Source organism: Drosophila mojavensis, unplaced genomic scaffold, assembly GCF_018153725.1.
Source record: "Drosophila mojavensis isolate 15081-1352.22 unplaced genomic scaffold, ASM1815372v1 contig_82, whole genome shotgun sequence".
Taxonomy (NCBI): domain Eukaryota; kingdom Metazoa; phylum Arthropoda; class Insecta; order Diptera; family Drosophilidae; genus Drosophila; species Drosophila mojavensis.
Genome location: NW_025318908.1, coordinates 197,588 through 225,554, shown reverse-complemented (window position 1 = coordinate 225,554; position 27,967 = coordinate 197,588). Strand labels below are relative to the sequence as shown.

At 39.3% G+C, this 27,967-nt stretch overlaps 7 protein-coding genes across 12 annotated transcripts; 5 read left to right on the top strand and 2 right to left on the bottom strand.

Annotated features, from left to right (window-relative positions):
• The first annotated feature begins 74 nt into the window (after positions 1-74).
• Positions 75-3,938, top strand: LOC6581099 (E3 ubiquitin-protein ligase SH3RF1). Of its 4 annotated transcripts, none has more exons than XM_044011359.1 (7): positions 75-259; positions 491-786; positions 850-958; positions 1,027-2,752; positions 2,810-2,977; positions 3,044-3,313; positions 3,379-3,938. In XM_044011359.1, the coding sequence occupies exons 2-7, from the start codon at positions 673-675 to the stop codon at positions 3,551-3,553; spliced, it is 2,562 nt and encodes an 853-aa protein (XP_043867294.1). In that variant the 5' UTR covers positions 75-259; positions 491-672; the 3' UTR covers positions 3,554-3,938. The 4 variants fall into 4 exon arrangements, with proteins under 4 accessions (XP_043867294.1, XP_043867293.1, XP_002006857.1 ...); XM_044011358.1 differs by having other exon boundaries at positions 75-267; XM_044011360.1 differs by lacking the exon at positions 75-259 and adding an exon at positions 301-407.
• A 2-nt stretch (positions 3,939-3,940) lies between these two features.
• Positions 3,941-4,405, bottom strand: LOC6581098. The gene is made up of 2 exons (XM_002006820.4): positions 4,275-4,405; positions 3,941-4,135 (listed from the first exon to the last, which is right to left on the bottom strand). The coding sequence occupies exons 1-2, from the start codon at positions 4,325-4,327 to the stop codon at positions 4,015-4,017; spliced, it is 174 nt and encodes a 57-aa protein (XP_002006856.1). The 5' UTR covers positions 4,328-4,405; the 3' UTR covers positions 3,941-4,014.
• Positions 4,406-4,491: 86 nt separating this feature from the next.
• LOC26527149 lies at positions 4,492-5,472 on the top strand. The gene is made up of 3 exons (XM_015164604.3): positions 4,492-4,866; positions 4,938-5,201; positions 5,406-5,472. Exons 1-2 carry the CDS (start codon positions 4,756-4,758, stop codon positions 5,031-5,033), a joined length of 207 nt encoding a protein of 68 aa, XP_015020090.1. The 5' UTR covers positions 4,492-4,755; the 3' UTR covers positions 5,034-5,201; positions 5,406-5,472.
• Positions 5,427-7,194, top strand: LOC6581097 (ras-related protein Rab-4B). The gene is made up of 4 exons (XM_032729714.2): positions 5,427-5,518; positions 5,579-5,659; positions 5,999-6,331; positions 6,389-7,194. The coding sequence occupies exons 1-4, from the start codon at positions 5,503-5,505 to the stop codon at positions 6,598-6,600; spliced, it is 642 nt and encodes a 213-aa protein (XP_032585605.1). The 5' UTR covers positions 5,427-5,502; the 3' UTR covers positions 6,601-7,194.
• A 2,164-nt stretch (positions 7,195-9,358) lies between these two features.
• On the bottom strand, positions 9,359-23,955 carry LOC6581096 (endoribonuclease Dicer). Of its 2 annotated transcripts, none has more exons than XM_015164603.3 (10): positions 23,814-23,955; positions 23,514-23,623; positions 23,322-23,452; positions 17,281-17,458; positions 14,896-15,212; positions 14,136-14,835; positions 13,356-13,910; positions 13,112-13,286; positions 11,060-12,717; positions 9,359-10,977 (listed from the first exon to the last, which is right to left on the bottom strand). In XM_015164603.3, the coding sequence occupies exons 2-10, from the start codon at positions 23,544-23,546 to the stop codon at positions 9,538-9,540; spliced, it is 5,187 nt and encodes a 1,728-aa protein (XP_015020089.1). In that variant the 5' UTR covers positions 23,547-23,623; positions 23,814-23,955; the 3' UTR covers positions 9,359-9,537. The 2 variants fall into 2 exon arrangements, with proteins under 2 accessions (XP_015020089.1, XP_002006854.1); XM_002006818.4 differs by lacking the exon at positions 23,814-23,955 and adding an exon at positions 23,677-23,778.
• Positions 23,956-24,047: 92 nt separating this feature from the next.
• Positions 24,048-26,388, top strand: LOC6581095 (tubulin-specific chaperone E). The gene is made up of 6 exons (XM_002006817.4): positions 24,048-24,124; positions 24,235-24,400; positions 24,461-24,933; positions 24,992-25,415; positions 25,495-25,777; positions 25,843-26,388. The coding sequence occupies exons 2-6, from the start codon at positions 24,305-24,307 to the stop codon at positions 26,133-26,135; spliced, it is 1,569 nt and encodes a 522-aa protein (XP_002006853.2). The 5' UTR covers positions 24,048-24,124; positions 24,235-24,304; the 3' UTR covers positions 26,136-26,388.
• Positions 26,389-26,480: 92 nt separating this feature from the next.
• Positions 26,481-27,945, top strand: LOC6581094 (GTPase Era, mitochondrial). 2 transcript variants are annotated; one of them, XM_002006816.4, is made up of 3 exons: positions 26,481-26,784; positions 26,836-27,523; positions 27,581-27,945. In XM_002006816.4, exons 1-3 carry the CDS (start codon positions 26,518-26,520, stop codon positions 27,763-27,765), a joined length of 1,140 nt encoding a protein of 379 aa, XP_002006852.1. In that variant the 5' UTR covers positions 26,481-26,517; the 3' UTR covers positions 27,766-27,945. The 2 variants fall into 2 exon arrangements, with proteins under 2 accessions (XP_002006852.1, XP_043867297.1); XM_044011362.1 differs by having other exon boundaries at positions 26,644-26,752.
• Positions 27,946-27,967: the final 22 nt, after the last annotated feature.

The following is a 27,967-nucleotide window of genomic DNA, read 5'->3' as shown; positions in this document are numbered from 1 at the left end:
GAATTTTCTTTAAATCGATCTGGGCACTCTGTTTTTTTTTACACCACCGAACATAACAGTAACATTATCAACATTTAAAACTATGTTGAATATACTATGTTCAATGGAAAATGATTAAAAATATTGAATATGATTGCTAAAAGTTAGATTACTATATACTCAGCATATAATACCTTGTATTGAAAAATATTACGAAAGTCCCACTTTCAACACAATTTTCAAGTGCTTCTATTTGTATGTGTCGAACTGTAGCTCAGAGGTAAGCAGGTTTGTATCCATGTATGCATATTTGTAGTTGTAGTTGTACATTTCGATGATGGCCACGAGCTGCACGCTGGCTGCATTTTTATATTAATAATTTAAGAAATCCACACATTTAGTTTATTAAAAAATAAAACAATGAAAATGTAGTGTACAAATTATAAATTAGACTATAGTGGAGTTTTAAAAACTAAATAATTTCGTTGTATCTTTGTATGTATTTAACAAGCTCCACTTCTCCACTGGGTACGTGTGCGCGGTGTATATGTGTGTAATTGTGTGTGCTTGGAATGTTGCTCTGCACGAAATTCAAATTGTGACCATCCTTGAGATTATTGAAGTGAAGGGAAGAGTGACGGCAAGGGACTTTAGTATTAATTATGCAAAATAATACATATTAAATAAAATTAAATGGATGAACACACATTAAATGACTTATTGGAGTGTTCTGTGTGTTTGGAACGTTTGGACACCACCTCCAAAGTTTTGCCATGCCAACACACCTTCTGTCGCAAATGCTTACTGGTGAGTGATGAGTGTGTTGATGTTATTTTTGCGCTATATTCATTAATTTTGATTTTCCTACAGGACATTGTCGCCAGTCAGCAGAAGCTGCGATGTCCAGAATGCCGTGTCTTGGTGAATTGCCGCATCGATGATCTGCCGCCAAATGTTTTACTAATGAGAATCTTAGAAGGTGAGTGCTCCATGTGTGTGGGCAGCCACGTAGCTAATACTTTATTTCTTACTTGTTGCTCAATATAGGTATGAAGCAAAATGCTGGCAAAAATGACACTAAAATCGAAGAGTTGCCAAACAAAATACAACTGCAGCAAGAAGCTCAGCCCACGCAACAACAACTGCAACAGAAGCAACAGCAGCAGCGCTACCAAGACCAACAGCAACAACAACAACCACGCTCGCAACCGGAACAACATCAAGCAACTCGCCAAAAACCGCGACGATTTCTGTTGCCGCACGCTTACGCGCTTTTTGATTTCCTGAGTGGTGAAGTGAACGATCTGAAATTTAAGAAGGGAGACTTAATTTTGCTGAAGAAGCGCATCGACAACAACTGGTTTGTGGGCCAGGCCAACGGGCAAGAGGGCACATTTCCCATTAATTACGTCAAAGTAGTTGTCGCGTTGCCCATGCCGCAGTGCATCGCCATGTACGATTTTAAAATGGGCCCCAGCGATGAGGAGGGCTGCTTGGAGTTTAAAAAGAGCACCGTGATTCATGTGCTTCGACGCGTCGATCACAATTGGGCAGAGGGTCGCATTGGACAAACGATTGGCATATTTCCCATAGCCTTCGTTGAGCTAAATGCAGCTGCAAAGAAGCTATTGGATAGCGGCGCCACAAATCCGTTACCACAGGCACAGGCACAACTAATGCAGCAACGCGCTCTACCGCCTGTGCCACTTATCGATCCCACCCACATCACGAATGATTCCAGCACTGGGTCTTCCAACAGCTATTCCTCCATCAACAACAGTAGCAGCAATTCAAGCTCTACCAGCAGCTCGAACAACTGCAGTCCTAACCATCAATCGCTTCCCAATACCCCACAACATGCAGCAGCTGTGACTGCAGCTGCGGCTCTGTCTGTAGCTGGAGGTGGATCGGTGCGTTATCGTGACAAGGGAGCCAAGGAGAAGCGTCACTCGTTGAATGCTTTGCTGCAACCAGCGCCACTTAGTTTATTGCAGACGAATCGACATTCAGCTGAGATACTGAGCTTGCCCCATGAGCTCAATCGGTTGGAGGTCGGCTCACAGGCAGCCACAGCCACATCCACTTCCACAGCAGTCATAATGCAGCCGTCGCAAACGTCGCGAGTGCTTAAGACTCAGATGCATCAACAACAAATGCAGCCTACGCTACCTTGGGGATATCTCGCATTATTTGCCTACAAGCCGCGACATGCCGATGAGCTAGAACTGAAAAAGGGCTGCGTTTACATAGTTACTGAACGATGTGTCGATGGCTGGTTCAAGGGAAAAAACTGGCTAGATATTACAGGAGTGTTCCCGGGCAACTACCTGACACCATTGCGCACACGCGATCAACAGCAGCTGATGCATCAGTGGAAATATGTGCCACCCTCGACGGATATGAGTACACCAGCCCAAACGCTGGATGTGCGTCTCAGCAATATGCTGCCTATCCATCCGCCAGATTTACCGCCGCGTCAGCAACATCACAAACAAGAGTCTCAAACAACTACCAGCAGCTCCGTCTGGACTAAGCCCGTCGAGGCGTTATTTAGCCGAAAGTCCGGTGGCCACACTGAAAGCAGGGCGGACAGTGTGGGCAGCAGCTCTGGCGCTGTGGGTCTTATGCGCCGTTTGACTCATATGAAGACCCGCTCCAAATCACCAGGTGCTTCACTACAGCCGAAGCAACAGCAATTGGCGAACAAGGACTCAAGCACCACAGCAGCTGAAAATGTGGTCCAAGCCGCGCCCTTACATCCAGTGCACGTGAGGTTCGTGCAAACTTCAACTCTAAACAAAGCTGCATAGCTAATGTATTTTCATTTCAGATCTGGCTCATGTCCCAGTCAGCTGCAGCAAAGTGAGCAACTGAAAGAAACCACTGGAGCATCTTCAGCAACTCCTTCAAATGCTGCCCAACTCTATCAAGATAATAGGAACGGCTCATACGGCTCTCAGCGTATCAAAAGCAACAAGGATCGCCCGCAGTTACTCTGGTTAGTTTTTGAGTAATATAATATAACAGTAGAACACAGCTAACGCTCTGATTTTTCTCATGGCAGTGCTAGACAATCCTTGGATGCGGCTACGTTCCGCAGCATGTACAATGCCGCGTCGTCACCTCCACCTTCAAGCCATACACAAACACAGCTGCATGCCAACATGATTTTAACGCCCAATCACCGCAAGAGTCAGAGCCTAGACGCAGGTCATTTACTAAGTGCCAGCAATAGCAACATCAACAGCAATCTAAACGCTAATAGCAACATTATAACAGAAGCCGCCATCAAGGCTAGTGCTACGACAAAGTCGGTCTACTGTACGCAAGAGAGGTGAGTTGATCATCGATTTTCATTTGATATAAGCTCTATACTGTATAACTCAATATTTTTTGCAGTCGCTTTCGGTGCATTGTGCCCTATCCGCCGAATAGTGAAATTGAACTGGAATTGCGGCCAGGTGATATCATTTACGTACAGCGTAAGCAAAAGAACGGATGGTATAAAGGGACACATGCTCGCACACATAAAACTGGTTTATTTCCCGCTTCCTTTGTGGAACCGGATATTTAACCTAGTTTACATTCCTCAACTTTTGTTCTTTCGAAATTAATCGCCGGTCGATTCGTGCTTCCACAAATGTTTAACAATTTCTCTTTTCGAAAAAGAATAGTTAGTACTTTACTTCGAACACAAATGCTCGAATATGTAGTTTTTACACGATTTTTTAATCGAACTAGATTAAGTAATGTACTTAAGGCACTAAAACTTTAACTAGATAGTGAAATCGAAATATAAATTAACGAATCAATGAACCAACTTCAATTTGAAATCTACAAGAAGTCCGAACGTAACCATTGTTATGCATAATACTTGTACTTACACATATGTATATTAATATATGCGGAAATAATAAATCATATTGTCTGGCAATATGGAAAGGATAACAAACTTCAAACATCGAATTGAACTTATTTTATTCACCAATATTTAAACATATTTCAACTAGAGTTTAAACATCGTCTACGTCTGGCTTAATCGCTCTTGTCGAACTTGGAACCGTAGATGGGCATGTATTGCAGCACCAGCTTCCAGTCGGTGTAATAGAGCAAGGCCAAGCCAGCGGCACCACCGAAACCTGCGCCAGACCGTACGCTAAAAATATAAATGGTAACATTATTAATGTTAGAATTGTCTGATTTGATGATTATTGGTTATGCAATGTGGTTGCATGTTCTCTCTTTCCTGTTTAATATAAATGCATTAACATTGTTTAAACATTATTGATACTTACAAGGATGATGCGATTTCAGCGTGTTTCTTGCCAAAAGGTATACGGAAAGCCATTTTTTTCGATTTAAATAAGTCTTTGTAGCTAATAAATATCCACCGATTACTGCTGTAAGACCGTAATACAATGCACTAAAAAATATCAAATACAAAGAGCCACGAAGAAGACTCTTGTGCGGTATCCCTGGCCAATCAAAATACTTTTTTCACTTTCCTAATCAAAAATTCTTATTCGAATTAAACCCAAATTAAATAGTAGAAGCCCTATCAAAATGCAAATACAGAAAAAACGTGTTTAAAATCTAAAAATACTAGCACTATGTTATTGATATTAGTTACTTTTTTCCATATATTAGGATCTTTCAAAAGATGAAAACATTGGCAACCCTTTCAAGTGGACTACGTGAATATCAACAATTTGTCATCGTTTGCAGTTTTGCATTTGCATTGTAATTCATTTTATATTAAATTATTACTTTATTAAAATGAATATTGCTATTTTTGGTGAGCTAAATCAATTTGAACTGGTTGTGCTCACTAGCTTGATGCCAGCCGTATTTATTTACTTGTGGATATTGATAACCGGTGATATTAAAGTAAGCTATCCCAATTTGAGATGTTATCAGCTGAGAATTCCAGTGATCACTGTAAATTTTTGTATTTTCAGAATTTTGAACGTAGCAAGACAGCATATTCGGCTTACACAGCAAAAGATCCTATCAATTGTTACCAAAATTATACAGAAGAGAAAAAGGATACGTAGGAAATGAAATAATATAAAATAAAATATAATAAATTTATCAAGCGAAAACTGTATTAATAATAAATGGATGTAATAATATAATGATCATTTACTTGAGTCCGTGAAAAGAAAAATCATATACTTCTAACTCTAAAGTTAAAATATTAAGCAGACAGTTCTTTTAAAGAGGTAAAATACTTTGGCCCCTGAACTAAATCAAGAACTAACAAGTTCAGCTCAAATGCAGTTCATGAGTCACTTTCATGTGTGCATATTTATATATGTATGTTTATATGCATGTGGTTGTACAGCAGGTGAACAATAACACTTTCTAGTTAAAAACAATGCAATCATTTTTAAAGAGATCAATTTTCAATTTCTGACCTCTTACAGCAACACTGCAGGCGTAATTCAAGACTAAAAACCGCGCAGTTGTAAAGGCTAAACACAAGCACAGCAACAAAGAAATAACGACGCAAAAATAAATAACATGTCTGAAACATACGGTTTGTATTGCTTATAGCATTATCTAGCATTAATTAGTAACTAAATTTGTTTGCTTGCAGATTACCTGTTTAAATTTCTCATAATCGGCAGCGCGGGCAGCGGCAAAAGTTGTCTCTTGCATCATTTCATCGAAAGTAAATGTAAGTTGATGATTGGGAAGACTGGGTGGTAAATAGACAGAGAAAACGCTAATTGATTAACACTTAAGTTCATCGTTATACATATATATATATATATATATATATATATATATATATATATATATATATATATATATATATATATATATATATATTTATAACGATGAATATATATAGCATACATTATTTTACCAATATATCGATGTGAATCCCAATTTTTTATTAAATTTGTATGAAAATGCATAGTGCTACACATGCGCCTAAATCCTGTAAACAAGTGTTAAATTTACGTGATTACAGTTTATATACATGTTATGTATGTTTTCCTTATCTATCAAGTTAAAGACGACAGCTCCCATACGATTGGCGTTGAGTTTGGATCGAGGATTGTTAATGTGGGTGGGAAATCGGTGAAGCTTCAAATATGGGATACAGCTGGGCAAGAACGATTCCGTTCAGTAACCCGTTCGTATTATCGTGGCGCCGCTGGCGCTCTTTTGGTGTATGATAGCACGTCGCGGGATTCGTTCAATGCCTTGACTAATTGGTTAAACGATGCTCGCACACTGGCCAGTCCAAACATAGTTATATTACTAGTGGGCAACAAGAAGGATCTGGAGGAGGCACGTGATGTCACTTTCCTAGAGGCGAGCACATTTGCGCAGGAAAATGGTTTGTTAATCATGACTAACCATGAATCAATACTAATAAATGATTTGTATATTTCAGAGCTTATATTCCTGGAGACGAGCGCCAAGACAGGTGAGAATGTGGAGGAGGCATTTCTAAAGTGTTCAAAGACAATATTGGCCAAGATAGAGACGGGAGAATTGGACCCTGAACGTATTGGTAGCGGCATTCAGTATGGCGGAGCTGCGCTGCGTAATCTACAAACAAGACAACGCAGTATTAACAAACCCGACTGCACCTGTCGGGTGTAGATGATAGATTATAGATGATGCAAAGAGGAGAGCTTAACCCAAGTTGTAGGTCATGCACTTGAACAATATCTGTGTATTAGTTTAGGTGAGCAAATTAATCTCATTTAATCTCTAACTACTTGATACGAAACCGCATTAGCCTTAGTTTTAATATATGTGTATGTAATGTATTTTTTCTCTATTGTAAAAAAAAAAATGTTTAACCGTATCTGCGCAGTGCAATTTGTGGCATTCCAAAATATTGATTCGTTTGTTTTTTTTTTTTTTTTTATTAATTGACTCCTCACCTTTAATTGCTGAATTATTTGTACAAGTTTCTTTCAAAGTGTTAACGTATACTATATGTATGTAAACTGTAAGCACTTCAATAATTGTAAAACAAGTGGCGGGCCCCAATAGTAACAATAACCATTAATAACTGGAATCGTGCAACGAGCCTCTAGATACGGGCCTGCATCATTTGCGAATACAAAAACCCCGTGCGTTGATAGTTATCATTGAATGCGCCCAGCATTTTGTAAATAAAAAATTGTAAAGAACTTTAAATGAATTGTGCACGCGTAAATAAAAAGCATAATAATTTATAAAAACTAATGGAGGTTTGTTTTGATTTTATAGTTTTTCATAATAATATATCAGATTTAGCGGGGCATCCACACTCCAATTTGTTACACGAAAATGTTGTGTTCGTCAAATATTCTAATGTGGATAGCAGTGTTCGTATGAACATTTAGGACAAAAATAAACCAAAATAAGCTAAACCCAGAAACAATTAGCTGAAAAATATTCTATTATTTTAGAATTGCTTTTTTATACAATGGATTCGATTCACACGAACATCATTTCTAGAAATATTTGGGACAGTCAAAAAGTAGCGCAATAAATCTCGGGACATAATATTAAAATATAAGGAGGTCGAAGAAAACGCCACAATTGATGTCAAAACGGAAATAAATTCTCTTGCGTGCTTCGTACAGGCGCGAACTTTCAAAAAATAAAGAATAGCAAAGTCAGGTTCCTTCTTTTGTTTTGAATAAAGTGTATTGCCCTTAAGGCTTAAAGACACGATTTTGTTTCTTCAGCTAGCATGTTCACAATGCAAAATTTTTTTTTTTAAATGATGTTCGCAAAAATGTTTGTGAAAATGTTCGCATAGTTTGTAGGTAAACTCGGCGAACATGTTCGGGATACCCGCTTTATGGTTCTAAAATATGTAATTTTTATACTCATTCACGAAAGTGAATTAGTATATTGGTTTTGTGCAATGTCCGTCTTGCTGTCCGTTCGTCTACAAAGTGTTAAAATTTTCCCGATCCGGCCATTAGGGGCATGGCAAATGGAAAGATGCATTTTCCGATATACGAGAAATCATATTAGTTGAAGAGCTAGAACGCTGAAATTTGGAATTTAGAACCGCGTGGCAAATCGTATAGCAAATTTGCTATATTTTGGACATTATTGATGTTAGAGACCTCAACTTTTGAATATATACTCGGGCTGACCACCCAAGATGGAAGAGCTTCGACAGATATATGTCCACCCATAGGGAGCGTGGCATACCGCAAAAGTTTATATATCATAAAGCATAACAGCTTGAAGCTTCAAATTTGGATAGTTAAGTTAAGTTACTACCTCCTCTATCGATGACTCAAAAATAATATTTACGCCTCTTTGGGGGCTTGATATATCGAAAAATACCCTGTAATTTTCACATTTTTTGAGCGTAGCAGTCGAGGAGTCTCGACTGGAGCCTTTTTACTTGTTATAGATTTGGTTACTATCGAATGATCATATAAAAACAAGTAAGGAAGCTCTAGTTTAGATTGCTTTATTACAAGATCCTCTGAAACCTGCAATGAACTGATTGGAAATCATTCTGGACCAATTTTATGCACACATGCATCCACAGGCACGTATGCATGCACGTGATATACACAAACACACACAAAAACAAGTAAGAAAGCTCTAGTCGAGAATGCTCGACTACGAGATTCCCTGAACCCTTCGAGCAATAGCTATTTCAATAATTGTTTGCGTATTTCTGCTTACACAAGAAACACGCACACACACAAACACATACACATACAAGCACCCACGCATAAATGGTATGAAATGCATATAAGTATACATTTAAAATTTGGAGACTAGCTTTAAAGATGTAGGAGATATAATTTTATAGCTGGTTTTCGAGACGGTTTTTTATCGATAACAAAATAACGGGATGAGTTATCGTGTTTTGGTGATAAAATCGATATCCGCTCTGTATATAAGGTCATTTAAAAAAATTTAAGTCTCTAGCTCTTATATCTTCTGAAATCGACGCGTTCATACATACGGCCAGATGGACGGACAGCGCCAAATCGACTCAGCTCGTCGCACTGATCAAGAATATATATATTTTATGGGGTCTGCACGCCTCCTTCTGCCTGTTACATACATTTAACAAAACCATTATACCCTGATTTTCCATTGAAAATGGGTTCAGGGTATAAAATTATAATCGACTCGGCCACGTATTCTTCTGCTTGTTACATACATTTAACAAAACCTTTATACCCTGATTTCCCATTTTCAATGGGATAAGTGATAAGAAGGCCCATTTTTTCTTTAGCTTGGTCCTTATAAGCAACGGGCAGAACACGATTAAATTTCTTTCCAATTATTCTGTATATTTTCTCTCTGTCAGACCTTTCTTTCGCGAGCCCAACGTTTATAGAAATATTACATTTATTGTATTTTCACACAGACAGCAGGAATGAAGCATAGTTAAAAGATAGTTTTTTTATTGAATTAAATATACAGTGTCTTGTATACCTAAAAATGTATAAAAATATATTTTATATATTATAAATAACATTGAATTATATAATCACATTTTATATTCTTATTCAAAATTATAAAAAATAAAGAAAAAACTTGAAAGTGGAAATGAAGGATCTATGCCTCGCACTTGGCCAGTTTTTGGAGTGCATGCTTTGCAGCTGACAACTTGGCCTGCTTGCCGTTGTTGCCAAAGCCATAGACCTTGATGGTCTTGTCCATGCAGATGAATTGACAGGTGACCATCACTTGGTTATTGTCCATGACAGGCGAGCTAAAGGTGGGCTTTGCCAGCTTGTGCTCAAAGAGTTGACGGATCGGATTGAGTGGCACATTACGCGAGAATTCGAGTAGTTCGGGCTCAAACAGTTTGTAGACCACTTGCCAGGTGGTGTTCAAGTCGCGACAGTCTAGGTAAACGGCAGCTATAAGTGCCTCCAGAACATCACCCAAGGCCTTGGGGACATCGACGTTGTGCGAAATGTTAAACTCGCCTACTTTCGGAGCATCGGCTTCTCTGATTGCAGGTTTGGCTTGCTTCGCCGCCAGCTCGGCCATTTCTAATTCTTCATCGGAGTCAAGAGGCTCTGGCTGCACATCTTTCTCCTCCATGAGAATGCGTACATGGTTAGTAACGCGATGATTCTGCGTCTCCTGGAACTGCACGAAATTTTGAATGGATTCAGAGAGTAGAGCATTCTCTGCCAGAATGAAGAAATGGAATCGATGGCGCACACAAATGCAAGCCAGAGTCGTATTGTTAACCAGAGCCGAGCGCAGATCTGTCAACTGACCAGGGGTCATACGAGTTTTGTGCTCAAATATGTAAGCTGAGATTAGGAAATCCAAGATGGCATCGCCTATAAATTCCAACTCCTGGTAGCAACCCGTCAAACGGTTTGTGGGATTTGAGGGATGTGTGAGGGCTTGCAGCAGATAAGCTCGATCGCAGAAAGTGTAACCCAAATTTTTCTCCAAGTACTGATGATTGATCAAGAAACCATCCACCTCATGCTGCGAGATATTAGTGCGCATCCGTGAGCCACCTAGCTGCAGATCTAGTAACTGTGTGAGTGGCTTGCCATTGTCTGGCTTGCAGATGCCAAAATATTCCAGCATACGGAAGCCGTGATGCAGTCCATAGTTTTTCACAACCACGCCCAATATCGCCTCCAAGGTGTCGGCGATCAGTTTATCGGGCATCTGCACCTGTCCCAGGCAGAAGTTAATTTCGCTGCTGTAGTCCAAGCCCGCATGATGAGATTGCTGATTGGCTTGACAGCCGTTGACAAAATTAATAAACGATTGCTTTCCACAATTGCCATCGCCGAACAGCTCCTCCTCGCTGATGGATAAATTGCGCAAATTGTGCGGACCTACCAGCGCTGCCACGCCAGGATTCTCCTTCCAAAGAGCCTTCACATTCTGAGGCAAGGACACACTGGGCGGCAGCCATGAGTACTTCGGTGTGAAGAGCGTGCTGCAGATGCGTTGGGGTATGTCCGTTTCGCTGAGGCAGTATAACAGATTACGATTAGAAACCAGCGTCGATTTCACCTGAAACAATAAGAAATATAAATGCACATAATCGTTTCAATGATATATTATTTTCAATGATATATTAATGTTATATACGTACCTGTGTCAGGATGCCCTCATTCCAGTCCGGATACCTGTTAGCCAAATAGAGGGTGGCGCTGAGTTTGAGAAAACAATCGCCGAGAAGCTCGAAGCGCTCCATATCGAAGACGTCGACACTGCCAGCATATGTGATGGCTGCCAGGTATTCGCCCTGTTCTGCCGGAGTAATATGATCATTAGAAATGCTGTGTTGCAACACTGATAACTCCACACGTTCGACAGGCTTTCCATTATCCGTGCTGGAGGGCATTATGGCGGGTAGCTTATTCGAACGCGTTTGACTGCTATATATATTGCCCTCGGGCATTTTGAATTGCAACTGGGTCCAGAGCTCCTTGTCCTCGTACTCCATACTTTCGAAACTATTATTCTTTCCTTTGGTGAAATTGTAAAAATATGAAAGCTCTACGGGATAGGTGGACATGACGTTGCGTTCAATGTCGCGCGGTTCCATATACTGCTGCCAAGGCACTTCCAGGTCGGTTATCTCCAGCTTTTCCATCGCCATCTCGACTCCCTTGGTTGGCAGGGGCTCGAGCAGCGGACGCGGCTCTTCGTAATCATCAGCATGCATCGCATTGCCTTGGTGATCGACATTCCGACGGAGCGACCAGTCAATCTCCAAGGGTCTCGGCCTGTAATCCACTCCGTTCTGAGGCATTTTATCCAAGCCAAGATATTTATTAATCCGAACACGCAGAGTCTCAGCATGCAGCATGTAGTGCAGACGTCGCAATATACTAGGCAGGAAAAGCAACTTCACCCACAGGTCGCCAGGAAAGCCGAAATTAAAGCACAGCTCAGGAATGAGCATCACCTTGGCACGCGCTTTACTCTGTGCCGAGGATTTAACGCGTTGCTGCACATAAAAATTCAACTGATCGGACAGTTCTCGCACCTCGATCAAGAACTGCTGCTTGTGGACTACGTCGCCAATGTAGTTGCGGTACTTTGACATGGTGAATTCGTAGTAGTTCTTGTCCTGATGTTTTTCCTCCATCATGCTTAGGGGCGTCAGGTCTGTGTGGACTTTGGTAACCAGCATACGTTTCTCATCATAATTGGCATACCATTGCGTCACTATCGTGCCCACAAAGTCCTCTGGATTAGGTGGCGGTAATTGCTGGCGCTCGGCCAGACTTCTAGAGTGAGCTTTGGGCAACCGTTGGAATTGTTGCACCAGTGGCCAATCGATGTCAACGCCAGGCATTGCTGACAGCGGCACCACGAGGAAAGAGTTCTCATTACTATGGCGATCGAACACGAAAAATGGCTGCCAAATGCGCAGGATATCTCGAAAGATCATCACATGAAAATGCTGCAGCTGTTCCAACTGCTCCTCCGTCTGTATGACCACCGCCCGCGGCTGTTCGGCCACATGCGCATGCATCTTGCCCTGGTGGCTGAAGAGCGGCATCTCGGCCATGCGGGGCAACCGCTTAGTCAGCAGCAGAGCGTAGTTTCGACGCGTCTGCAGCGAGTCGTAAATATGACTCGTGTAATCATTGCGATCGTAGTGTGGCTCCACACTAATCTCATATGCATAACACGTAGCTCCCACTTGCGGCATCGCATCGTTCAATTCTTCTGGATATTTTGTGGCATATGTTTTCATGTTGCTGTTGATCTGTTCGCGATCTGAACGTTTAAAGGTAACTGCAAATAAACAAAATGTACGAGCTTAATAGTATATGGACATATATATATATATATCTGTATGAGCGCAAATCATATCGTCGCTATTGATATGATACTTCGAATGTTTAAAAATAATTTGAATGTTCTTTGGGGGTGTTGCATGAGCGTAAGTATGAAAATTTTACATCTGCTTAAACATAAATTATGTGTCCAAATGTTATTATTTTAGTGCAAATCCGTATAACCATATCTTCAAATGTTTAATAGCTAGATTCATCAATATTCAACTGTTTTCTTCCGTATATGCAATATTCTTGCAGATTCTCTTGGATTATTAAATTTAAATAAGGAGTCGTCAAGTTAAAATCATGAATTCCACTCATACGCATTTGGAATAGAAATCAATACACACCATTGTCGCCGTAGTTCTTCCAGTGCTCAAAGTGAATATTGGCGATCTCGGCAACGCGTTCGATTGCTGTTGTGGGCAAAAAGCGCTCATTAAGTTCACCCATCTGGTAGAGTTTGACACAGGTCTTAAATGCCGCTGAAATCTTAGCCAAGCGCGTGTAGGGCATGGCATCGCTCTGTAAATGAATGGGACAATAGATCATAATGATCGAGGATCGAAGAAAACCATAATTGTGATCGCTTACATAGATTGTTTCGCGTAACGCTGAGTTAAGTGGCAAAGTTAGGGACACAACATATTTTTGCGCCCAATCTTTGGTAAATGCCTTTCGTTCCTCCTGCTCGAGTAGCTTGAACCAGGGCAGAACAATGCCAAAGGCATCTGACGGCATATGTTGGCAATAGCGATGCACTAGGGCTAGGGCACTGCTGGCCAGCAACACGGCACCACTTCCGTTGATGAACGGCGGAATATCATCCTGGAAGTGCTCGTTGATATCGTTCAGTTGTGGATCTGCACGCTCTAGCACACGATCTTTCAGATATTCACCGATGTCGGCGTGTGCCTTCCGATACTGCAGTATTTGAGTCGACGTCTTTTGCTTCTCAAGATCCGACGAGATGATCATAAATGATGCTTCCTTTGAGCGCGCACGTCCTTTGGTTTGCACATACATATTGAACGTCTTTATCGGATCCAATATGATTACATAGTTGCAGGCTTGTACATCTATGCCTTCCTCCAGAACGCTGGAACATATCATTATGTTTGCCTCACCATCCCGAAACTCTTGAATTGCCTGAGAGCAACAAAATATGTCTTAAATAAAAACCTGAAATTATGGTATTTCCCGAGCCCGTCCCATCATTGGAATATACACTAGAAAATCGCATAGTCGGACGTTGCTATTCAGCAGTCTCACAACTAGGAATAACAATACATGGTCAAATTTTGTTTCAACTAACGCGTAAGAAATCAAGAATTGTAATTTCGTAATTGAGAATCAATCGGTTTAATTACTTACCGATTTTAGCCAGCGACGTTCGAGTTTGTCGAAATCATGAAAAATACCACTGCGCCCAACCATAAATTGTGGAAACAGCACGTTTCGTAGCTCGGGCGTGGCTGCAATATAGTTAAGCAGCAGTCCATAGATACACTTGCACGTATAGCGACGCTCTACAAATACCAGACAGCAAATATCTTTGGGCTGCTTGTTGGCAAAGGTTTGCTTCAGATACTGCAAAAACAATTGCACTTTCGGCGTGGAGAAGTTCATGATCACTTCTTCTGTATTTATCATGTCGTCGGACATTTGATCGTCGTCCAACATGTCGCGTAGTTTGGAAACCAACATGTGGCGCACACTCTCACAGAGAGTGATGGCTGAACGATACATATTACGCAAACTGAGCGTCTCAGCCTGTCGCCGCTTTATTTCAAACTCCACTATCAAGGAAACGATTGCAATGGATCCCGCATAGATGCCGTAGTTATCCAGTTGGTATAGAAAGTCATTAATTTGTAGTTTAATGGCGCTCTTTTTGTTCGGTTCGCGCTGGATTCGCATCCCCTTGCTCATACGCACAGGCTGATGCCCAATGTCTTGGAGTTCCAGCGTATAAAAGTAGTTTCTGATGCGTTGCCTGATTTCTTCAATTTTTCCAAATGTTTGAACTTCCGATTTATAGGTCATTATGGATTCGCGCGGTTTTGTCGAGTGACTGGGAAGCATGCAAAGAATAAGTTAGTATTTAATAATCTTTTTATATGTGCATGCTCACAGCATTACGTTCTCCAATTCCTTGGTGTCAGAGACGGTGATAATGTTCCCACAATATGTGGTTTCCAGCTCTTTTAACCTTTTGGCTACCTCCTTGATTTCGTTGCCTTTAATCAGGACGCCAGTCAGACCTACGATGCGGGGTAGTTTTTTTATACCTGATTCCATTTGCATTTGAACAAGCTTCATAAACTCGTGGTATGGGTGTTTGCCAGTGCCATGGTGGCATTCGTCTAGAATCGCAATGCTCACCGAAGTCAGGGACATGTAATTTTCGCTGATTAAATTGAGTATGACCTGAGCAGTGCCTACTAATACCTGAAATGAGATTTTATAGTCGATCAAAGTAACGTAAATCAATTGCTCAACTAAAAATAATTGGTTGAATTTTAAGCTTCTAACTGTAAAGATTGTATTTATTCCAATTGGCTTACTCATCGTATTACCATATAGTCAAAATTCCTATTTTCAATAACGGTGATCTCCATTACCACCATGAAATCATGTACCTTTGTAACTGATGGTAACTGGTTCTCAGCTTTTATTACTCTTGATTCTTCTGAGTTCCAAACTTAAGCATATAATTTAATCCATGGTGTATATACATATATCGGAGTTTTTAAGGCTCAGCATTGGTTTGGCAAATTTGTAAACCCTGAACCCATTGCAAATGGGAAATCAGGGTATAATGGCTCTGTCTGTCGGTCCGTATGAACTCCTAGATCTCAGAATATATGTTCTATTTTTTCGATAACTCGATATCTTTTTTATCGAGAATAATTCATAAAATAATTTAGTTGTTTCAGCCTAATTTGAATACTATTAGACTTCAGATTCATTATGTATGTATGTATATTTAATGGATACGAAGATTTTGTAATTTACATATTTTGCATACCATGTAGAACTCTTGTCATTGAGAACAAGTATGTTAATGGTCTGTGATCCGTTTTTACAGTAAAGTGTTTGCCATAAATATATGGTCTAAAGTATGTAATTGCCCAGTGGATGGCTGCAAAATTCTTTATTGAAATCAGGGTATTTCAACAAGGTGGGCTTAATTAAGGCTTTCTTTAAATATTCGAATGCATTTTGGCATTCCTCAGACCATTGGAAATTGATATTCTTTTTGCATAATCTAGTTATGTGCCGTGAATGTTCGGCGAAGTTTTTAATTAATCGTCTATAATAGTTGCAGAATGCAATAAATCTTCTAGCGCTATCAGCGTCCGTGGGGACTGGGTATTTTTCGACGACATCATATTTTTTGTCATCTGGTAAAATACCATTATCAGTACACTTATGACCTAGAAATGTCACTTCGTGCATGAAGAAAGAACAGTTTTCTGGATGTAGGTTTAGACTGTGTTTTCTGCACAGGTCAAAAACATCTGTCAAGTTTTTGATCATGTGTTTTTCAGAACAACCGATGACAATTAAGTCATCCATATACAAGAAAGCTTGTGAAGGGTTTAATCCAGAAAATGCTATAGTCATCATTCTTTGAAAAGAATTTGGCGCTATTTTTAAACCGTAAGGTAATCGTGTAAAACGATATGAACCATTGCTGGTCGAAAAGGACGTTAAATTTCTAGAGTGTTCTTTTAACTCTATTTGATGAAATCCAGACATTAAGTCTAGGCATGAAAAATATTTAGCTCTCCCTAGTTGGTCAAGAATATCGTCAATTCTTGGAAGTGGAAGTGGAAAAGAACTTTAAGTACATTGCTGACGAGGCAGATCTTACAGCGCAAGACTCCGTCGCAATAAGTAATATGATACATCCTCGCTCAACCGCTGCGTCGGCATACATATAAACATATTTTTATGTAAACATTATATACATACATATACACTTTTATATGCATATACATTTATGCATTTATACATTAATACACATAAACACTTTTACACATATAAACATAAATACATAAGCGGACCGCTGCTCTGCCGGCTTCACTGGTAGCGCAGCCAACCGATTTTAGCTGTACGTGACAATTGTCTTAGAATTAAGAAATTATTCAATAAAGGAACTCAAAACTCAATGGTCGACTTTTCATTCAGTTCCTCTAATATCACACTAGAGACTTGTGCTTTGGAATTTACACACATTTGATCACACTCTGATAGTTTCATAATTAGCAGAGAGCGTGCATGTGTATGCATTTGTGCATAAAAGAAGTGCAGAATGATTCGAAAAGCAGCTTGGAGGGTTCAGGGTATCTCCTAGTCGAGCAGTCTCGACTTGATCCTTCTTACTTACTTGTTTTAGCTCTTATCTATAATTGTACTATATGCTTGTTGAGTACATACAAGAAATGTTTACATATTCATGCAGAACAATATTTGACTTCTTAGTAGAACAATCATGTGTTGATAGACTCACTTGATGATTATGTATTTCCTCGTCCCATTTGTTTTTTTTCCAATTGTCGGTGCCCTGCTCTCCGACATAATATCCGACTTTGAAGTTCGTGAGCTTTCGTACACAGATAGCTTGCTGTCGAGCCAGCTCAACGGTATTGCAAATGAATAAGGCACGCTGACCGCCCTCTTCGATCGATCTGCAAAATATAAATATATACAATAGTTTCCAATATAATAAACAATTACAGTGGCGAGCCTGTAAAAGCTTAAAAGATGCATGAATTTGGTCTGAAACTTTGGACTCAGATTCATTAGATACACTGCGCGTCATCAGGTTAGCGCCCCCCTTTACACTCAACCTCAAAGCTAAATAAAATCTAAACCAGCAGAGCTCCATTTTTTTACATTATACTCCATTTATTTTTCTTTAAAATACAAAAAGAATGGCTACTGTAACAATAAGGATTATTTTTTAATAATTTTTTTTGTAAAATGTACAAAAAACATGTAACAAAAATTTGGTCATCAGATTAGCGCCCCCTGCGCTAAATTCAATTTATTTAAGTTAATTACCAAAAATAACACCTGTATTTTAAGCTATTGTTATTTTTAAGTAATATTAGTAGTGCGTAGTGCCGTTTTTTGTTTGAAATTACTTAAAAAATTCGATTAGGAATGGAATTATAAAGTTGTTCAATATTATTCAAGGATATGGTTGATTAAGCGTGTTCAGTACCTTCGATTAACTCTGTCTTTGTACTATAATGCTTTCCGGACTCATATACTTTCCTGACCAACCATCCCCAGACGTTTCCAATGATATTAAGGTCGAGTGAGTATGGTGGCCACTCCATGAGATCAATTTTTTGGCCCTGAATCCAGGACTTCAGGGATCGGGCGGTCTGAATTGGGGCATTATCATGCTGGAAAATCTAATGCCGGTTTTCAGACAGGTTATAGAAATGCGGAACAGCAGTTTTAAACACGATATTATGGTCCTATGCGTTCATGCGCGATGTCAAAAATTGAAGCTTGCAAGTGCTGTAGTAAGATATTGATACCTACACAAATGCCACACCACCCCCCGCCGCAGCGGCTTGGAAACCGTTCCAAATAATGTTCTTCTATGAGTAGGTCATGGATATAATAATTATAGCCATCAGTTCCTTCCAAATTCAATTTTTCTCATCAGAAAAGCCAACATGCTGCCATTGGATAGGCCACGTCATGTTCGCCCGGCCAAAATTAATGCGTATTTCTTTTCTCAGCATATCGACTGGTGACTTTTTTTTTACATTCTGTTTCTTTAAGTAATTAACTTTCTTAATTGCTCTTTAGACCGTTGATAAGCTCGTCCTAACATTGATTTTAACGCTAATCTTGGTGGTCGATTCGTGGGAATTCGAAGCTTCTCGAACTAATGCTCTTCTATTTCCTTCTGAAATCACTTGATTATTGCCGCTTATATAGTTTTTTCCATAGTTTTCCCTATTTGTAAGAAAATTGCCACTTAGTTTTCTGTTTTTTCCTGATTTTTCAGCAATTTTATGGTTGAATAGTCTAGATTCAAAGTATGCCTCAATATTTGATTTTCAACCAAAGATAAAACTGTTTCTTTACCCATACTATAAATATATTGAATACTTTGAGCTTCACAAAAAATTTGGTGAGTGTAATTGCCAAAATAAGCAAGATAATTACAATTGCATTTGGGGCTCTAATCTGATGACGCAAAATAAGTGCACACATTTTTTGCGAAAATAGAGAAGGATAGAAAATAAAACATAACGGGTTTTCACTCGCGCTTTTTTTTGGTATGAGAGACATCTCATATGATGATAATGAAATAAAAAAAAAAACCAAGAAGTTGTGTGCAATAGGCAAAGAGAAAAACGTAAAAGAAAATGAGTGTAAGGGGGGGCGCTAACCTGATGACGCGAAGTGTATATTTAACTAAGGAAATCAAAACATATGTTTCACATATTGCTTATAAAGTCAAGTTTTTGAGCTGGTTACATGAAACGAGCTATGTATCCACTTTTGCTCGCTTTAAATTTTCTTAAATATTTATATATATATATATATATATATATATATATATAAACTGTTACGGTTTGCCACGCCTCTTGTGGGCGGATCGGTAAAATTTTAACACTATAAATCGGAGATATTCCCGAGCATGTGTTCCGAATTTCAAGTCTCTAGCTTCAATAGCGCCAAAATAAACTGCGTTCATACGGACAGACAGCAAGACGGACATTGCACAAAACCAATATACTAATTCACTTTCGTGAATGAGTATAATGACGCCTCTTTCTCATATCGAAAATGCCCTATTATTTATTTTCACATTTTTATTGTGTAAGCATCAAAATTGTAATCACATAACCTAAAAACCGTTTTAATAACGGGCCAAAAATTATTCTACACCTATTGGGGGCGTGTCAAATCGGAAAAGCTGAATTTTCTACAGTTTTGAAGCTAGAAGCTCAGGACTTAGCGACTAAATTGCTTTTAGCATCGTCTATTGATTTGGCAAAACGAGTGTTATAGTATACAGTATAGTTTGGTATATATTTAAAAAAAAAAAAAAAAAAAAAAAAAATACAAGTAAGAAGGCTCTAGTCCAGACTGCTCGACTAGGAGATACCCTGAACCTCTAAGCTGATATTCTAATCATTCTGCATTTTTATGCACACATACATACACATGCATCCACACGCACGCATAAGCCAGCGCATTGCTAACTGCGCAGTAAGCAGCGACTGCGCTTGGGCTGCGCTGCAGTGTGGGCAATATTATGAGAATTTATTTGTTGAATAATTTCTTTTGTAGACATAAGATCTTAATGAAACTTTCAGAATGTAATCATATTATGAATATGTGTGTACATTCCAAAGCAATGTACTCTAGTACTTGAAATGCGTTTTTTACAAATTGGGGGGAAAGGGGGCGTGGTATCCAAAATCTGTAGATTACAAAATCTTTGTTTCCATTAACTTAATATACAACGCAAATTTGAAGACTCCAGGTCTAAAAATGTTCAAATTAGGCTGAAAAAACAATGCCGATTTTTCGATTATTCGCGATAAAAAAGTTATCGGATGAATTATCGAAAAAATAAAGCAAACTCGTACTGCGTATGGTACACCCGAGTATGCATGCCAAATTTCAGCTCTCTAGCTCTTATAACTTCTGAGATCGACGCACTCATACGGACGGACAGACGGACAGGGCTATATCAACTCAGCTCGTCGCGCTGATCAAGAATATATATACTTTATGGGGTCAGCCACGCCTCCTTCTGCCCGTTACATACTTTTTCAGAAAACCATTATACCCTGATTTCCCATTTTCAATGGGTTCAGGGTATAAAAATAAGTAAGAACGTTGCAGTCGGGCGATACCGATTGCAGAAGACTCATTCACAGCCCCAACGCTGTCAACCAGAGTATATGATGCAATTTTCAAGTCTAGTACGCAACAAAAAACAGGGCATGATCCCATTAAAATTGGAAAACCATCGATAGCTATTGCTATGATCATTGCATCATTGCATTCAAATTATATACATATATAATTTATACAATTTTGACTTTTAATAATATATATTTATATCTATATATTGGATACCGGCTTCAAGCTAGCAGCAGCTCAGCGCGATTTTCCTATACATATGCACACACTCATCGTCTATTCTATGCGTACAGACAGAAGCGCGCCTTTTCTCACATTCTTAGAATTTCGATTGATTTCTGGACTTTCTAGCCGTTACTGTAGTTTTGTCTGATGACGCTGTCTTAATAAGCTATTCTATTTTAGCAACTGGATGGCCAAGCAAAGCAGTGGTGCGGGTGCTAAGGGCGACGCAAATTATGTTAGAGTAGGGGAGGTTCGAAACTTCTTCAATATTTTTTTTTCTTTTTTTTTCATACATACTTCGTTTTTTATAAAATAGATATTTTATTGGGAAGGCGCGAGCTTGAATGAATGGCACTTAATACTTTTCTTTTTCTTAGTCGAATAATTTTATAAGCTTAAATTTGTTTCTTCTTAAATAGCCCTCATAACATATACGCAAATACATACATATGTAATAATGTATATACATATGTAAGCCTGCACGCATAGCATCAAGCATTCCAGCCTTATAAACGCGCTCATTTGTGTGTGTGTATTTATGCACACATAAATGCGTACTCTAGCATATTCTAAGAATCTCGCAGCAATTGATTTGCCTTTGCATTGTTTTTGAATTTCCAGCCGCTACACTGGCTTTTCTTTGCTATGTGGCGTCATAACAATGTGGTTTCGTTTTAACTGATGTCGCTCGAATCGACGCGGTGGTGCTGTAGGCTGAAGCGCCGGCGATTTTTATACCCTGAACCCATTTTCAATGGGAAATCAGGGTATAATGGTTTTGTTGAAATGTATGTAACAGGGAGAAGGAGGCGTGGCAGACCCCACAAAGTATATATATTCTTGATCAGGGCGACGAGCTAAGTCGATTTGGCCCTGTCCATCTGTCTGTCCGTCCGTCCGTCCGTCCGTATGTATGAACGCGTCGATTTCAGAAGATATAAGAGCTAGACTTGAAATTTTGTTTCCTAGGTCCGTGTATATCACGTGCATATCAAGTTTTTCTTTATATAGAAACCATCCACCAAACAAACTCACACAACACCGGCCTCACCGCAGCGCAGCCGCCGCCCACCGCGCATTCAGCAAACGCGTGCATGCGCCACCGTATGCGTACACAAAAATGCGCAGAATAACCAGAACAACAGCCCAAGGAGCCAAGTCGAGCAGACTCGACCGAGTACTCTCACTTGTTATTTTAAATATTTTGAAATGAACATGCTATTCGGCTTGGGTGGAGACTCTAGCATTAAAAATGTAGCAAATATAAATTTATTACTGGTTTTCGATCATGTTTTTAGTCGATAACAAAATAACGGGACAAGTTGGCGATTTTTTTAAAGCATATGCACGGTATACACGGACCTAGGAAAACAAATTTCAAGTGCCAAACTTTTAAATCTTCTGAGATCGGAGCGTTCAAGCATACGGACAGACGGACAGGACTAAATCGACTCAGCTCGTCGCCCTGATCAAGAATATATATACTTTGTGGGGTCTGTCACGCCTCATTCTGCATGTTACATACTTTTAACAATACCATTATACCCTAATTTCTGTATACAAAAAAAAAAAAAAAAAAAAAAAAAAAAACATATGTATAAATCTAAATATATAAAACATCTAGCCCTTTGAAAAAGAAAGCAATTTTGTAACGTAAAGTCCCGTATTTTCATTTGCTTCTGTATGAACTTACATAAAAAAGCAAGACTGCAAGATAAGCTTTATATGCACTGAGTATGATTCATCAGAAGCGTTTCAAGAATTTTCGCAACATTTTTCAGCCCAAACAAACTTATGAGGATATTTTATTCTTAACACAAATGTAAGCTTATGCTATAAAAATAGTATTTAGTGAAATCACTCTACAGTATTTTTGTACACTGATCAACACTAAAATTGTTAACAACTCAATATTTGGCGATTAACCGTACCTAAATAGATGGACAAGCATTGTATGGTGTATGTATTATTGCTATTTCGTAATTAACCTTTTAGAAGAATCGCAAATTTCAAGTCAATAATAAATAACAGCGATACCGTTTGTTTTCACAAATACGAAAACGTCCGAATTTTTTGTTATTTGTAATTACGAAATGAGCCGTATGCAACAGGTTGCAGATCAAATGGAAGCGAGAAGGAATGTTGTTTGCTCTCTTATTGGGCGACTCTATGTAATTATTGCTTACTGTCAACTGCAATTACAGCGTAAACTGCGCGACTGTGCATTTGATTATCATTGTGTTTCTGTGCGCCTGTATGTGTAAATATATGCAAAGTAATATGAAATGCCTGATACTGCAGTTTAAAGTTAAGTCCGGGGTATCTGCTAGTCAAAGACTCCCGACTAGAGCACTGCTGATATTATTTGTAACTTTTATTTAAGTTAAATCGATTCGATAATTAAGTTGTTGCACTCACTTGTCCATGTTTTGAGAAAATCGCTTGAGGGCCAGGATGGCCACGTAAGTTTTGCCCGAGCCAGTGGGCAAGTAAATAATGCCATTTCGTTTAACAATGTATTCCACGAGTCGCAGTTGATAGCTTCGTGCCTGAGTGAAATTAAAAACAGAAATGTTTCACAGGAACTGAATTTTAATTATTATTATTTACCTCAAGTTTGTCAGTCTCCTTATTTTCTGACATATTTCCAATATGATTTTATGTTGCTTCTGCACTTTTCGATTGTAAATCGTACACTGAAGTGGCGCACATGCAATTAACTACAAATGCGATAGAAGCAGTGTAAATAATTCGGTTTCGGATCGCTCCTTACCATTTTGCTATTTTTTGGGGATGTACCGTTTTCTGCCGAACAGTTAGCTACTTGATTCGGCAAGTGTTTACATACTTAATGCATACTATGCCGGTTTCTCATTTGATATGATTAAGTGTGATATATTTTATTCTTACCTTTGTTACATACGCAAATGCTTAGACTTGTTTAAATATCTATTAAATTAAAATAGCGTTACAACTGGTGCAAATAATAAAATAATTGAAAACAATCCTTAGCAATTCGCAAGCACAAAGACACATGCAAGGTGTGACTGTTTCTGTTAAAGGTTGAAATACTTCTAATGATAACAGTTGGGACAAATATCGTTTGAAATCGATTGTCGGCGATATTTTGGTGTTATATGGTAAGTATTAGTGGTTAGTGGTATAGGAATACTATGAAAAGTGATGCAGCCCTAGTGTTAACAACCCTGTAACTGTTTACTGTGAGTCAATACTATACAAAATAAAGAATTTCTATTTTATTGTAAAATTTACGCAAAATTGATTAGTATCAAAAAGTATTATTAATATTTTTTTAACTTGCACGCTTTAGAGAAGAGATACCGCAAAAGAACGTGCAAACACAGAAGTAGGCTTTGTAAGAAAGGCAAACAAAAACAACAATGGTTGGAGTTATAGATGAGGCGCAGCTGTTTTATCCGCTGGGTACACGCATCAAAATCGGCAATAATTATGGCACCGTTAAATACGTGGGCGAGGTAGGCGTGTTAATACATGTTATTTCAAGGAATATATGATAGTTTTCATATGCATTGCAGGTAAACGGGCACTGTGGTACTTGGCTGGGCATCGAGTGGGACGACGGGCTGAGGGGCAAGCACAACGGCATGGTCGATGGCAAACGATATTTTCAAACGCGATTGCCTACAGCTGGCAGTTTTATACGACCGGGAAAGTTAGGGCCCTGTGCCACGCTTGAAGATGCGGCACGCGAACGTTATCTCAATTACGATTCCAAAAATGTAGATACTTCGCTGATACGTGAAGCACAGGCTTCAATGCAGGCCTCACTCTTCGAGGTTGTGGGCATGGACAAGATCGCGCGCAAGCAAAGCAAGTTTGAGCAGCTTTCGGAGGTGAGCGTGGACGAGACACCAGTCAATGCTGCAGGTTACCTGAAGGATCTCTCACAGCTAACTACGCTCAATGTAAGCCATACTCTCATCTGGAACTGGGAAATTGTGGCTAGCATAACTCAGCAGCTGCCTTTGCTCAACAGCTTGAACCTGAGGCACGTGTCCTTGATTCTACAAACGAAAACTATTTTAAATAATGACTTTACTTTGCAGCTCAAATCGTTTGCTGTTGCCCACAGATAAACAAGTTGTTGAACTGGCTCCCTCATTTCGTCACCTTAAACATATTAATTTGGGCAATTGTGGTTTCACGAACTGGCAGGATGTGGTGCAAACGGCGCAGCTGTGGCCGGATATTGAGTCGCTGAGCCTACAGGAAAACGCGTTAAGTCAACTAGCTGAAGTTGACTGCACAAAAATTTTTCGAAGGCTGCGTGAACTCGATTTGCATCGTACTAAACTCATGGATTTTGACCAGGTGTGCAAGCTGGGCAACATTAGTACCTTGTGTGTTCTCAATCTAATTGAGAATGGAATTGAGCAGCTGCAGCTCCCTGATTGCGAGCCGCAGTCAAAACTAAATATGTTTGTGTCGCTGGAGCAGCTCAGCTTGATGCACAATCCCATATGGAATGAGGCGAGTAATAACTAAAATATCAGTTTTTCTCACAATTTGTATTTTTTTATTTTTACAATTTGTATTTTATATTTTTTAGACTGAAGCATTCAACGAGCTCGACAAATTGCCACAATTGAAGCGATTGAATAAGACGCCACATTTGAAGTCAAATTTTGATGAAATGTTTTCCAAAGCAGTGGCCAGCATAGCCGGTCTGCAGGTCGTCAATAAGGCAAAGGTAACACCTGAGCAGCGACGCGGTGCCGAATATGATATATGGAAGAAATATGCATTGGACTGGCTACAGGCGACCAAATTGGGCGCTGATGCGCTACGCGAATTCTACAAGAAGCATCGCACCTATCTGGGGATTGTAAATAGTAAGTTGTTATTGCTAACCAATTGTAATAGTTGATTTCAAATCAGTTCTTCTCTTCTTGCATAGAATATGGGTCGCCCGCTGATTTTGTGCCGCGTATACAAGTCAAGCCATCCAATCTCATTAAAGTCCGCATACAGGATAGGCAGACAGGTGAAGTATGGGAAAAGAAGGTGCCACGCATGATAACGGTGCAAACGTTACAAGGACTGATTATGAAGCGATTTCGTCTTGGGGAAATTCCGAAACTATGCTATATAGATGCCAAATATCCGGAACTTGTCGTACGCCTAGAAAACAATGCCAAAACGTTGGATTTCTATTCAGTGCAGGAACACGATACCGTTTTATTTGAATAGTGGAAAAGTCTGGTTTAATGGAATATTTAAGAACCCTCCAAAACTCTCTTTACCCTTAATTTGGTATTTAATTGTGGTATTTTAGCTGTAAAGCAAGCATAACGTAAACTTGTTGATTTGATATACATATTAACTGTGACACCTACTGAGACCTATGCAATGCAAAATTACGAACGTTTGTTTTAGATATTTAAGTTTACCAATTCCCGCTTTTTTTCTTTTAACAAAATAAAAATGAATTTATTAAGTGAAACCGTTTTTTTTTTAATTACTATAAATATCGATGGTTGTCAATGATAGCTAGAAATGTGAGTTGCATACGGAACTGATACAGCAGAAAGCATCAATAGTTATCGATAGATTTGCCAGTCACATTACCGCGATGCGTTCATATTGGCTAACAAATTCTTTAAATTTGCTTAAATGCAATAAAAACAGTTTATGGATAACAGGCGTACGTAGATTATCTGCAACAACACAGTCTAGTGGAGAAAATATTCAATCGACAACACCGCCTGTACATCCTACAGAGGAGCTTGACAACAAGAACAACAACAAGGAGCATCAGCAGAGATCTCTGCACATAGCCGTAATTGGAGTCCCAAATGTTGGAAAAAGTACTTTTATCAACAACATAATTAACCATAAGGTGAAAAACAAATAGTTGTCAATCTAAAATCCTAACTAATCTCTTTTTTAGGTTTGTCCGACTTCAGGTAAGGTGCACACTACTCGTAAAGCAAACACTGCGATTTTGACCACGGGACAGACACAGCTGGTATTCTACGACACGCCCGGCTTGGTCACTCAGCATGAAATACGAAAACATCATTTGGAGCAGAGCTTTAAAAGTGCTTATCGTCATGCCATTCAACATGCGGATATTATAGCTGTTATGCAGGACGCGTCGAACAGTTGGACGCGAAAAAGTTTGCATCCCACAGTGATTGACACTTTAAAGACCTATGCTCAACTGCCCAGCTTACTGGTGCTCAACAAAGTGGATGCTCTTAAATCAAAGCGTGTCCTCTTGGACTTGATTAAAACTTTGACTAACGATACTCTGCGTAGCAAGAGTGCTATTAAAAAGATTTCCCTGCCGAGCGAATCAGTGGGCGTGCGTTTGAATCAACGAGAAACTAGTTGGAATCATTTTAGTGATGTCTTCTTGGTATCCTCCATCACCGGCAGTGGTCTACAAGAGCTGCAGGACTATCTGGTTGACTGTGCCAAGCCAAGACGTTGGGTCTATCCAGCTGACGTCTATACAGATGAAACACCCGAAACTTTAATTGTGGAGAGTGTGCGAGCACGTTTACTGGATTATCTGCCACAAGAAATTCCCTATAATCTGAAATGCGAGCTGGAGTACTACAATGTGGAGAACCGTAATTCCCCGCAGGCCTAATTAAATTATTCTTGTAATCCATGCTCTCTTCTTATAGGTGTGGTCTATACATCAGTTTTGGTTCAGTGTCCTACGCCCCGAATTGAGCGCCTTATCTGCGGAGAATCGAATGGAAAACTGCGCCAGATAACAGAACGAGTAACTTCGGATTTGGTGGAAATGTTTGGTCAAGCAGTGTCTTTAACCATAACCACAATGTCCGGGGGTAAGAGAAATGCATGAACGTGTTTTTCAACAGCTCTGAGCTTGGAAACGGCCAAACGGAGTACAAAATTCATTCGGAACCTTAGAGATGTCGTCATTTACCGCGCTTAGATTACGGTTTTTCAAATAATCGATAACTTAAATTTTTGTCAAATCGATTGTAGTAAAATATTAATTTCAGTCATTTTATTCACCAAATATTTTTATAAATACTTATTCT